This window comes from Alosa pseudoharengus, unplaced genomic scaffold, assembly GCF_046254945.1.
Source record: "Alosa pseudoharengus isolate Yale_2024_CS ecotype anadromous, Long Island Sound unplaced genomic scaffold, YU_APseudo_1.1 YU_APseudo_1.1_scf_9, whole genome shotgun sequence".
Taxonomy (NCBI): domain Eukaryota; kingdom Metazoa; phylum Chordata; class Actinopteri; order Clupeiformes; family Clupeidae; genus Alosa; species Alosa pseudoharengus.
In genome coordinates, this window is record NW_027468881.1 from 10824635 (window position 1) to 10837134 (window position 12500).

Here is a 12500-nt window from a genome sequence, read left to right on the forward strand (position 1 = left end):
GCTAGAGCGGAGATATGATGAATGTTCGTGTTTATCTGATTGCCGCAATGATTGTGCGTGCTCGGAGGGCTGTTTGCTGCTCACACTGCTCATGATGGACTATGTGGGGGATAAATGGGCAAAAGATCACTCCCATTGTGTGTGTCTGTGTGTGTGTGTGTGTGTGTGTGTGTGTGTGTGTGTGTGTGATATCATGTTGAGTCATATCAGTGAGTATTTGTACACTGTAGAGTAGATTCCATTATTTGACCTTTGGAAGTCTTTATGTGTGTATGAGTATGTTAGTGTGATTGAGAGTGTGTGGAGTGCTCCTTGATGGGCGTTTGTGTATAAATGCTGTGAGATATGGTGGGGTATTGGGTGGAGATGGGGCATTTGTCAGAGTATGCTGGGGGAGCTGTAAGACACTGCTGACTCGTTTCACTGTGATTGGCCCACCATCTTTTTCTTGGTATGGCACGGCCATCCGGTATTACAGGCCACCCGTGATAACAATGACAAGCCTCACCTCCTCGCTGCTCTGAGCAATTCCAACCAAATCCAATAAATCCGTTCCATCTGGTGCCATCGAGCCGGAATGCCCATCCACCTCATGACCGCCTCTCGGTTCAGAAGGGTGTGTGAAATTCTGTGGCTGTCGGGAGCCAAACGAGGCCTTGGTCACCTGCACCGTCACAGCTAGCCGTGTCCGTGACCTTGAACTGTCTGTCGGTGCTCTTCTTCATTCTCATGTTTGGTGTGTTGTTTCCCCCTGCAGATTCGCTCGGACAAGGACAAGTCCAATCAGATCCGCTACAGCATCACAGGGGCAGGAGCTGACCAGCCACCCAATGAGGTGTTCCAGATTCAGCCTGTGACGGGGAAGATGTCCGTCACCAGGCCACTGGACAGAGAGGAGCGCTCATTCTACCATGTAAGTACCTCACCCACTCTCACACATCCATGCAAATTGGCTCTGTGAATATATAAATGTGTATTGCACTGGAAAATGCACAGCACATACATTACAGCACACATCCCAACACATGCACACACACGGACACACACACACACACACACACGCATGCACATATGCACGCACGCACGCACGCACGCACGCACGCACACACACACACACACACACACACACACACACACACACACACACACACACACACACACACACACACACACACACACAATCTAGAGTGACAATGATGCCCGTTGTTTGTTGTCACCAGCTTTTCATAAGCGATAAAGTTCTTAATGAAATGTGATACCTCCAATAAAAGAATACAGCTCTGAAATACTCAATCTCCCTATTCAGGTACATTTGTCATACAGAGATATTGTGTGTTATTTTTCATCCTTTTTATTGAATTAAACCCACCCCCATAAAATAAAACAGTCTCTCACTGATTCTTCGGCATGGGGGATGGGGTTGTACTCCACTTATTATCCATTTTGGAGCTTTTAACTCGTTAAATTGATCAGCCTTGTCGGGAGATGATAAAAACGTCTAGCGGGACGCCCTCGACAAAGCCTGGCTCCCGCTGTCAATTAGGCACGTTAGCGTAGCGCACGTCGTGTTCGCAGGAGCTGGGGAGGTGTGTGTGGCTGTCTCGACTAATGAAAGACCTGTTTAGTCCTGTTGTGTATTCGTGTTTTGAGGCATTCACGCTGTTTTCCCTTTTTTATTGGTCTAGTTGATGTCAGAAGGAAGCAGGCAGACTACTAAAATGAAAAATCATCATCATAACACCTCAAAATGCGATCCGGAGCATACTGCCGTCAGTCTCTGACAGGACTCCCGTAACTGATTCAAACCTGCATGGCGGATGAGAATAGTGATATGTTATGGGCTAATTAATGAGCCAGGACATGTAAACAAAAAATGTGGCGCATTAGCCATATAAATATAAGATATCACTGACTGAATCACAGGAAACGGATTGGTAAATAAATTGGACAGGTACTGCAAAGACAATAATATCCAGAAAAATACCCATCACCCTTCAATGAAGGCTGTGGCTTTGCTGTCTACATATAAACTGTTGTACAGTAGCTGTTCCTGCAGTTTAACCTACTGGTTATCATAATTAACCGCACATGACAGTCAGCAACACATTCACACCTCACACACATTCTTTCACACTTAAATCTATTTCTATCCATCTCTCTCTTTTCTCTCTCTGTATCTCTCTTTCTCTCTGTCAGTGCAGTGCTCCTGTAGTTAGTTGCTTTGTTCTCTCAGGTATTGATTGTGAAACAGCCTTGTTTAGGAGGCTGACCAGAGCCGCTTGACACCAACACTGCCCCAGCTTTCTCACGGCTGCTCTCACATCTTCAGTAATGAGCAGGTAGTGTGTGTGTGTGTGGGGGGGGGGGGGGGGGGGGGTGATATCTCCACGCACACATTTATAACATACACACACATACACACACTCAAACACACAATGTGCATTCTCTTTCATGGCCTGTGTATGCTTTTGTGAAGCTTTATGAAGCCTTCTGTTGCATTGCCAGGCACTTAAAATGAAATATGAAGTGCTCCGCCAGATTTTAATGTGATGTTAAAAGTGCTGAAGTACTGGAGATCTCCTCATGTGTTTGTGCTGTGAGTGATTCATAAAAGCATCACACAGCAACAGTCATCCATCCATTCATTTGGTAATGAGATACCACAGAAGTCTTTTATAGGGCTTTTTCAATGCTTTCTCCTGATGAAACCAGGAATGCATTCACTTTGAGGAGTCACTGTTTGATGTAAAAGATTTTGATCGGTTTTCAATTGATCATTTGAACTAGCTTTTATCTGTCGGATCGAACATGTAGAGCACTTAAGTACTTAAGACAATGTCATCTCCATATCATTTTCCCATCTCAGTGACACCAGCAGTTTGGAAGTATTGAATATGCATTACATAATGCTACTGGGAAGCATGTGAAACTAAATGAACTGTTATACAAAGATAGCCATGCTAATTCTAGCTAGCGTGAGTTTATGAATATGCTAGTATGTTATTGTGTCACAGGTTGTAATGCAGTTTCTACTGCATTTTCGACTGGTTACGGGCTCTTTGAGAGGTGCCAGCGCTGACCTCGGACCATGTCCCAAAAGCCCTCCCCTCGAATGGCTGTACTCGTTAGTCTTAATACCCTCCCTCTCCCTCTCTCTTCTCCCTCCTTCATCCTGCTCTCTCCTGTGCTCGTCACGCTAGAGGCTCTGCTGCTTCAGTGCTTTAACGGTCCACTGGGCCTGGGCTGCCCGCTGCAGGCCACAGATCAGAGATAGTCACAGGGGAGGTGCTCCACCTACAGCATATAACTGGTCTAGACACAGCAAACTTGTTTCTCTCTGCAGTCCTCTCCTACCTGACAAGAAGAAGGGGGGGAAAAAGGACAGGTCAGATGAACTGAAAACTTTTTTTTTTTTGTATACAGTGTATTGAGCAGCGTGAGCAGCCTGCTTAAGCTGCTGCTGCCGGAGGTAAAGAATGGATTTGCCTGAGTGAGAAGGAGAGCAAGAGAATGAGAGAGAGAGCAAGGGAGAGAGAGAGCCAGGGAGAGAGAGAAAGAGAGAGAGGGAGAGTTGAGGAGTTTAAAGTTCCATGCGATTGCATCCTCCCTGTGCCAAGACTAGTCTGTGTATTTCCTGAATGTGCCCTGACTGAGATGGAGTGCTAACGTTCAGTCCAGGGTTTCACTATGGATCTTTTCCCCGTCCAATCTCATGACTTTCTCCCTGGCTGACCTGTTCAGCCTCCTATGAATAAAAGCTGCAGGGAGGACCAGATAAGATATTATAAGGCGGACTAGGCTCAAGAGTTTGAATCTTTTTTGTTTATTTCTTTATTTATTTGCCAGAGTTATCATCAAAGCTTTAAACCTCTGAACAGGATTTTTTTTATCTGAAAGGAGAAGATAGAAAGAACAATGGGAGTGTGCAGGGAAAGTCTGTCTTCGACTAGGATTACTCACGGCTGAGTATTCGCCACTTGGCATTTCCATACATTTTGATGCTGGAGTGGCTTTCACATACAGTACACAGTCGGAGAGCTGGTAGGCACTTTCTAGCCACCTCTCATCGGAGTGGAAAAAAGAACAAACAAAGTTGATAAAAAAGCCCCCTCGCAGTGTCCAATCGCCAGTCCCCAGAAACACATCGGCTGGTAGTTATCTACGTGCGCAGGCCAGCGTGAAGTGGCTCAGGAGCCTGTCAGGGACGGTGAGCACTTTTGAGTTGCTCCCCTTTTATTTATTTATTTGATTTTTACAATACACCCCCCCCCCCCCTTACCTCCCCCGCTGCTCACCTGGACGTTTTTTGAAGATAATAACTTTAATTCCGGCACCGAATTACATTTCGGCTTCTTTTTAAACGCGGCGGTAATCTTTTGACTTGTAATGTTATTGAATTACGCAGATCCTAGTGGCGCGGGCGATAACTTCCTCCGCACCCAGTCAAGAGCGCCCGAGCCACCATCCGCTGCGTATATTGGGTGCACCGGCGGATCAGACGATGTGCGGGGAAAAAGTAAAGTCAAATTAACCTCTGCAAGACCTGCCGCGCCAATTTTCGTGGGGGAGGAGGATGGGTGGAAGAGGGGCAGAGACATGGAGAGGATATGCATCAGTGTGTGCGTGTGTGTGTGTGTGTGTGTGTGTGTGCGTGGTGTGTGTGTGTGTGTGTGTGTGTGTGTGTGTGTGTGTGTGTGCGTGGTGCGTGTGTGTATGTGTGTGTGTGTGTGTGTGTGTGTGTGTGTGTGTGTGTGTGTGTGCGTGTGTGTATGTGTGTGTGTGTGTGTGTGTGTGTGCATGGTGTGTGTGTGTGTGTGTGTGTGTGTGTGCATGGTGCGTGTGCATGGTGTGTGTGTGTGTGTGTGTGTGTGCGTGGTGCGTGGTGTGTGTGTGTGTGTGTGTGTGCGTGGTGTATGTGTGTATGTGTGTGTGTGTGGTGTGTGTGTGTGAGGGGGGGTGTTGGTGGAAGGAGAAGGCTCTGGGGCAGGGAAAGGGTGAAGAAGTTGCGATAGTCTCTTTTCTGTTTCTGCCACAGAGGCCACAGCTCTGACAAGCACTTAAGATTTCTCGTCTCTCGTCTTTCAGCATTTCCTCTCTCTCTCTCTTTCTCCTCCCACTGTCTTGGGTTCCATCTCTCGGTCTGTGAGACGGCCTGTCTTCCTCGCAGGTTGTCTGTGTGCGCCGGGTGAACGTATAGGATAGCACTGAAAGTAAGGCCACAGCAGTGAGGGTGCGCTCTGAGCTCATCCTCCCACTACTCGTCTAGACTGCATGTAAAGGCACAACTTGCTGAAATGCTGAAGGTGGAACCTCTTTGAGACTGGACACAGACTAGGCTGCCTCTGTCTCGACAACCCACAAACTACTTGACAAAGACTCCATATTAACACCTGTTACTGTGCTGTCTGTTACCCCGAGCACTGCTCTCATGATGCATGGGATTTGTTTGAAAATGCAAAACTCAAGATAGCCCTCCATTTACCCTTCTTACAAGTCCTATTTATTTGTGCTATACAAGGTTACTTAGAATCAAGAAGTGTTTCAAGATGGAAACTAGAGGGACTAGGTAAAGAGTTGTTTTGGTGTGTGTGATTGTACATTGTGATTGGACATTGTACATTGCAAGGAAAAGAGCATGTGGTGGAGAAGATGAAGGCAGGTTTATGGAAAGGAGCAGGGACGTGACATTTCACTCCAAAATTTCATTTGTTTACCTTGGACTCCCGGTGTCGCCTTCCCAGTGAACAAGCCCTTTGGTCTTTATCAGAGTGATTTATTCATTCTGAACTTCTTTTCTTGTCTGTTGCTATCTCAGATGGGCATTCTCAAGAATATTATGATAAATATACAATCTTCCATATGCAACAGGCATCAGACTTTGGATGAATAAATCATTTGGTATTGATTAAAACTTCATACCTGGACTGGCTCAGAAACCTTTGTGGTTTGTGATCAGAGCTATCCGTTTCCACCTACACATGCCAATGTCCAAGCTGAGGACAGAGGGGGTATTATTACAGTTTTTTACAATTGTTTACACACGTTTTCAAAACTCTGTGTCTATTTTTCAAAACTCCACACACAAAACCCACAACTGCTCACACAAAATGCAAAATGCCTCAAATCTCCAGCAAAATGACACACAACATTCAAAATGTCAAAAACACATGTTTAAATCAAACATTCGCCTCACATTACAAACACTTTTGTCATAATATGACATTTTGGATACATCATGTACACACTGTTGCTCAAAACCTAAAGCTCTTCTGTCTTAGGCTTTCTATATGTATTTCCATACAAGAGTGAAAGTTACGGTATCAACAAAGAGAAGTTGAAATACACAGTAAAAATGCAAGCAATATTGAAACCAAAAATAGTGATTTTTCCCAAATAATTTGCTGTTGTGAATACAGTATTTTACAGCAAACAAGAAAAAAAGCAAAGAAGAATACAGTGACCACCAGATGTACATGTAGTTTTGAAAACACTGATTTTTTTTTTCTTCTAAAGACAAGTGTGTGTGTGTGTGTGTGTGTGTGTGTGTGTGTGTGTGTGTGTGGGAGGTGGGGGGGGGGGTCGTGTACAGTATGTATTCATAGGCCTATAGACCCTTTCAACTGCAGAAACAAACAATTGTACAATTTTCTGGAGGCACAGAAAAATGTATTGAGCTAATGGTACTGTAACATGGGGACAAACAAAAATAGAGTAAAAATACAAATTTTACATAAAGTTAACTTTTTGTAGAACATTACTGTAAGCTGTAAGTCCGATTACTGTATTTTCTCTATTTTTAAAGTATCTGCATTGGTTCTGAATATTTCAACCGGAAATCCTCTAGGAGCAGATTGAAAGGGTCTATACCTATATAGAGAGTATATCTATTCATAGACCTATACTAAGGCAATGATTGGATGGTGTTCAGTAAAGTAAAGAGTGTTTGCACATGTGAAGAGAAAGAGTGAAGCACTGGTGATTTAATGTGGCATTTTGATAGGTTGTGTTTAAAGAACGAAATCAAGTTACTTCCTGTTAGATTTTTGTGTGTTAGGTAGAAAATTGTGTGTGGTGTTTTGCAAAATGTGTTTTAGTCAATTGAAAACTGAGTCAAACACTGAGAATTAGTGTATGGTTTTGCAGATTTGGTGTCAGGTTATGATGTTTGGAGAACATGTTTAGAAAATTGTGTGACAAGCAAAGATTTAGTGTGTAAGCAGTTGAAAAAAACTGTAATGGGGGGATATTGTAGCTGTTTGGACTCATGTTTATTTTTTGGTCTTTCCTCAAACATTTTGTTTTCATTTATTGTGTTGTGAGAGCAGAGGCTTCCTGTTGAGTTATGCCTCAGTATCGATTTCAACATTAATGTGATGCCAAAACTTTTTAGTGGAATCCAAGATTCATCAGAGAGGCTGGTTGTACTTCAGCAGTAGCCTCTCAATATACTTATCTGTATGTATGGAAGGAGAGAGAGAGAGAGAGAGGGAGAGAGAGAGCAAGAAAAAAATAGAGAGCAAGGTCACAGTTAACAAGCCGAGAGAAATGTTTGAAATCCCTCAGAAATGCATAAAAATCCTGGCAGTCTTTTGAGTTTAACAGTTTTTGTGTATCATACATTTAATTAGTGAAAAAAACCCTTTAAATCCCTTTCACTGTAAGATTATGTGATTTGATTATTATCACTGTGTAAAAGAGCTATCGTAGAAATGATGTTCCTAACAAAAAATGATCATTAATTACATATTTTAAGAGGCAGTCCGCAAAGAAGTGAGGTATTATGTGATGGTTTATGTGGCATGGGTTTCGTTTTATTATTGTGGTGATTTTTCATGTATTATGGCCTTGGCTTATTTTCTAGCAGAGCTACACCAGCAGCATATGCCTTAGTCAGTGCTTAGGCCCACTGAGTAAGAGCTTGAATGTCATAAAATTGTGTGTGTGTGTGTGTGTGTGTGTGTGTGTGTGTGTGTGTGTGTGTGTGTATGAGTGTGAGTGTATACACAGAAAGTTCCCACAGATGGAAATGTCCCTTGTTTATCCGAAAGCAGATTCAGCCGGGCTTAGTGGAGCCTTGGGAGGGGCAGCTGTAGTCTGAGCCCCTCCAGTCTCCGCTGTGTTTGTCCCATCCAAAGATTCTAGAACAGAGCTCTGTTCTAGAATCTTTGGTCCTGTCCCTCCCGCTCCTGCAAGTTAGACCAACACATCACACAGGCCTGTGTGTGTGTGTGTGTGTGTGTGTGTGTGTGTGTATGTGTGTGTGTGTGTCTGTGTGTGTATGTGTATGTGTATGTGTCTGTGACTTTTTTACATACAAGACTATTTTCATACTTAGTGTACACCAAGCTATCATACCCTGTGCACAGAAAATGAGTAGCACTTTAGTTTGTCTGCTTGTGATTCTGTCTGTGAATTGAGCCTTGACAAACTCTCTCTGTCCATCCAGCTGCGAGCACATGCAGTGGACATGAACGGCATCCAGGTGGAGACGCCCATTGACCTATACATCAACGTCATCGACATGAACGACAACCGACCCGAGTTCCAGAACCAGGTCTACAATGGCTCGGTACCAGAGAACGCCAGGCCAGGTAAGAACAACACACCAGCAAACGTGAGAGAGAGAGAGAAGTAGAGAGAGAGATAGAGTGAGACATGGACACAAGAGAGAAACTGAGAGAGAGAGAAACGTGACAACTTTGCACCAGAAATAACCAGAGCAGGTAACAACTACCGTACTGTACCATGAGAGTATCAGGAAGACTCTAAGAGACTAGGGGACAGAGAGAGAGAGAGAGATGAAAAAGACAAAAAAAGAAGAGAGAGAGGGAGAGATAAAGAAAGACAAAGAGCGAAAGAGGACACAGATGGGAGGCAAGTGACGAGGTGATGAAACAGTGGAGCGTGCCGTGGGGAGGGCAGAGCGGAGGTGATCTGTTGCGAGATTAGAGGCTTTATCAGGAGAGCGTCCCAGGCGTCTCCCACTCCCTTATTAACCGCAGCTACTCAAATAGAAGCCTGTTTGCTAGCTCCTAATTAGCACTTCAGCACTTGGCCAGTGGAAACGACACAGGGCTTTAAATGCATTTTAAATGGTGTGATTAGCCATCAAAGAAACAAGTGTAGAGGAATGAAGGAAGCAAAGAGAAAACAGAGAGAGGGAAAGAGTGAGAGATAGACAGAGAGAAAGAGGAATGTATGGATGTATGTATGAAGGGGCTCAGTTGGCTTCGCTGCCCTGGTATAATTGGCATCGTATGGAGGTCCATGAAGAGGTCTTTGTGGGGGCCTACAAACACAAGGCTGCATTGTCTCCCTCTCCCAAGACCCCCCCCCACACACACACACACATGCGCACACACACACATGCGCACACACACACATGCACACGCACACACACACACACACACACACACACACACACACACACACACACACACACACACACACACACACACACACAGCCAGCTCTCCTCAAAACATGGTGCTTTATTTCAACCCCCAGAGCAGGTCCCATGCCCACAGCAGGCAGGTGAAAGGCCCAGGAATGAGGAATCCTGGGAAAACTGAAGGAGAGGTTCTTTTGCCTCCCTGGGGGTTGAAAAGCATCTCTCAGATTCCCACAGCCCCCCTGCCACAGCTGCCAATCCTACGGAGTGGACACACCTAAAAAAAGAAAACCCACGTCTAGATTTCCACCGCTCTCTGACATTCAGACGGGGGTCCCAGAGTGGCCCCTCGGCCTGCAGCTCTGAGGGCCAGTACTGATAGACAGCCAGAGCTGGTGTCAGTGCTGAAGGTGGGGTGGAGTTGTGCTCCGCTATACCTGCAGGGCGCTTAAAGCCCCCTCTCTAAACTTCCAACTGCAGGTCTGCATTAAGCGCTCATTTGTATGAAGTTCATAGCATGAGGGTTTGGTGCTTTGTTTTGATTTGGATGTAAAACACAGATCATGAGTCAGAAGTCATGACCTTGGTATATAGACAATAACCTTATTCATCTATCATGTTACACCACAAAGGCATGTAGTCTATCAGAGGCTAAAGCATCATTGTGTGCTGTGTGTTTCTGTGTGTGGATGTGGCTCGGTATCAGAATTCTAAACTTATATAATAGCTGTCTGCTTAATTATTTTCAGTCTATTGCAGTTAAAAGAGACCATCTCCACATGCCGTTATTCAGTAAAATGAGCATGGAAGTACTTTTAATTCCCATTTTCCTGGTGAAATGTGAGATGGAGAGAGATATGTTTTTGTGGTTAAATGTGAGAGAGAGATAAGAAGTAAGACCTATCCTCCCCACCATCTGTTGGCTAAGTATGTGATGATGAGCTCATGCAATCCAAAGTTGTGCTTTTTCTTTGCCTTGCTGTTAATGGACTGCATTAGACAATGAATGCTCATTAGGTTAGACTAACCCAGAAGCACCGCAAATTCATGAGATTGCACATTTTGTCTTTTTTTCTCCCTCTTTCTCCCTCTCTCTCTCTCTCACTCCATTTCTCTCTTTTTTGCCTCACCGCCTTGGTTTTCGTCTGAAATGTGTGTGTACATGTGTGTGTGTTGAGGAGTCTGTAGTCTGTGGTAGGTTCTGTGGACATCTAGGGGAAGTAAAGATATTTTGTGAGCTTGTTGTTTTGGTACTAGGAGGCTGTTGTGGGATAATGATCTCTGTCAAGGCGCAGACTGTTGCATCATGGGTGATGAAATATGAAATGTTCTTATGGCACTCAGAAGTGCTGTGGATAGGAAATATGTGCTTGTGTGTGTGCCCGTGTTGTATGCTTGTGTGTGCCTATGTATGTATGTGTGTGTGTGTCTGTGTGTGTGTGTGTGTGTGTGTGTGTGTGTGTGTGTGTGTGTGTGTGTGTGTGTGTGTGTGTGTGTGTGCCTGTGCGTTGTGTTACATGTGTATTTTCACCCTTTACCCTCTACGTTCTGTTCTCTTTTCACTAATGACCTATCTCATTCCATGCGCCTCCAAGATAATTGGGCTTAAACTTTTTTAAGTGCAAACTCAACAAGTTTTATTTTTCTCTCCCATTCTTCCCTCCTCCTTAAGTTGCCATTTTTGTTTCCTCTTAGCTATTCAGACACACTGCTTTTTCCTCTGCTATTTATCATCCTCAAGACTATAAAAAGAGCAGAAAAGAACCACTGACAGCGAGCACATCTGGATAAGATACAGCCAAGATACAGCCAGGTCCCCGTCCCCTTTTGCATTGTAGAATTCAATTCAGCTCACCGACTTGTCGTCCCTCTGTCATGGAGACATGTTTACAGAAGGTCTGGATAGGTGTAAAAATGGCCTTAAAGAATAGTTCTGAATAGTTCCGTCATCTTCGTAAGGCAAGAGCGGAAGCCTGTATAAAAAGAGCAGAACCGTGAAAAGACAGAGCCTGACAGCATGAAAGGGGGGAATTTGAAAAAGAGCAGAAACAGAGGCAGAGAACTTTCTGTGAGTGTTTGTGATGGTGGTTGGTGGCAGTTGGGTGGTGTAGGAGGGGTGTGTGGTGGTGGGGGTTCGGTCCTTGTACATAGCTTAGACATTGGAGTCGAAGACTGTGCTCTGTTGAAGACAGACCCCTGGTGGAGGAGATGGTCACTGCAGCATCCTCTCACTTGCGCACACTATCAAACAACTCCTTTTACTCCGAGTTGTGAAGAATATTGAAAAATCCTCTGGCTTGATTGAGTATCATTTCAGATCTTGCTAAAGGCAGTCAGTCGAAACATGAACACGAGGAGGTTTTTTTTACCTATTTAATTTCTCTGCATTTCATTATTTTATTTTTTTCCCTCGGCTGGTGTCATTTCTGAAGGAGAGCACAGAGAGAGTGGTGGCTGGTATGGCTTGTGGGAGAGGCCAGTGAGGATTAAATGTAGCATGGTGAAAGTGGTGGAAGTGAGGTGTAATTTTACAGGCGGCAGGTTTTATGAGCTCCTGTACCGAGGCAGACGAGGACAGATGAGCCGTGAATACTCCCTGGTGCAGTAGGCTGGTCTTTACCCCACACTCACCTGGGCTACTCTCTAGGGATACACACACACACACACACACACACACCACACACACAGTGTGCACACAGACGCAAGTGCATGTATGCAAGTTAAAACATAATCACATTTTTAATATACGCATACGCAGATTTGCAAACACAATTATTAGTAATATCATATGTCCATATGTATGCTCTTCTTGCAAGACTTGGGCCTGGATTTCAGTACAGGGTTTCGAGATAGAGTTCACTGTTAATGGAGCTAGATACACATAAATTGAGCTTAATTCAATTAATTAGCCAGAGCACATGCACAAACAGTGCCTTGACTACAACTGATTACACTTAATACATATCTATTCACACACTCACACATACACATACAGAGAGAGAGAGGGAGAGAGAGAGACTCTCACACATAGGCCCACATACATGTACACACACACACACACACACACACACACACGCACACACACACACATTAATGGTCAGTGTTAGTCCC

At 44.4% G+C, this 12500-nt stretch overlaps 1 protein-coding gene across 1 annotated transcript in view; it reads left to right on the forward strand.

Moving 5' to 3' along the window:
• Window positions 1-12500, forward strand: part of LOC143114966 (cadherin-4-like) — a 246816-nt gene that overhangs the window by 176754 nt on the left and 57562 nt on the right. The window contains exons 4-5 of the mRNA XM_076276809.1: window positions 758-913; window positions 8447-8591. Of these exons, the coding sequence (XP_076132924.1) occupies window positions 758-913; window positions 8447-8591 (301 nt within the window). The remainder of the gene's footprint in view (window positions 1-757; window positions 914-8446; window positions 8592-12500) is intronic.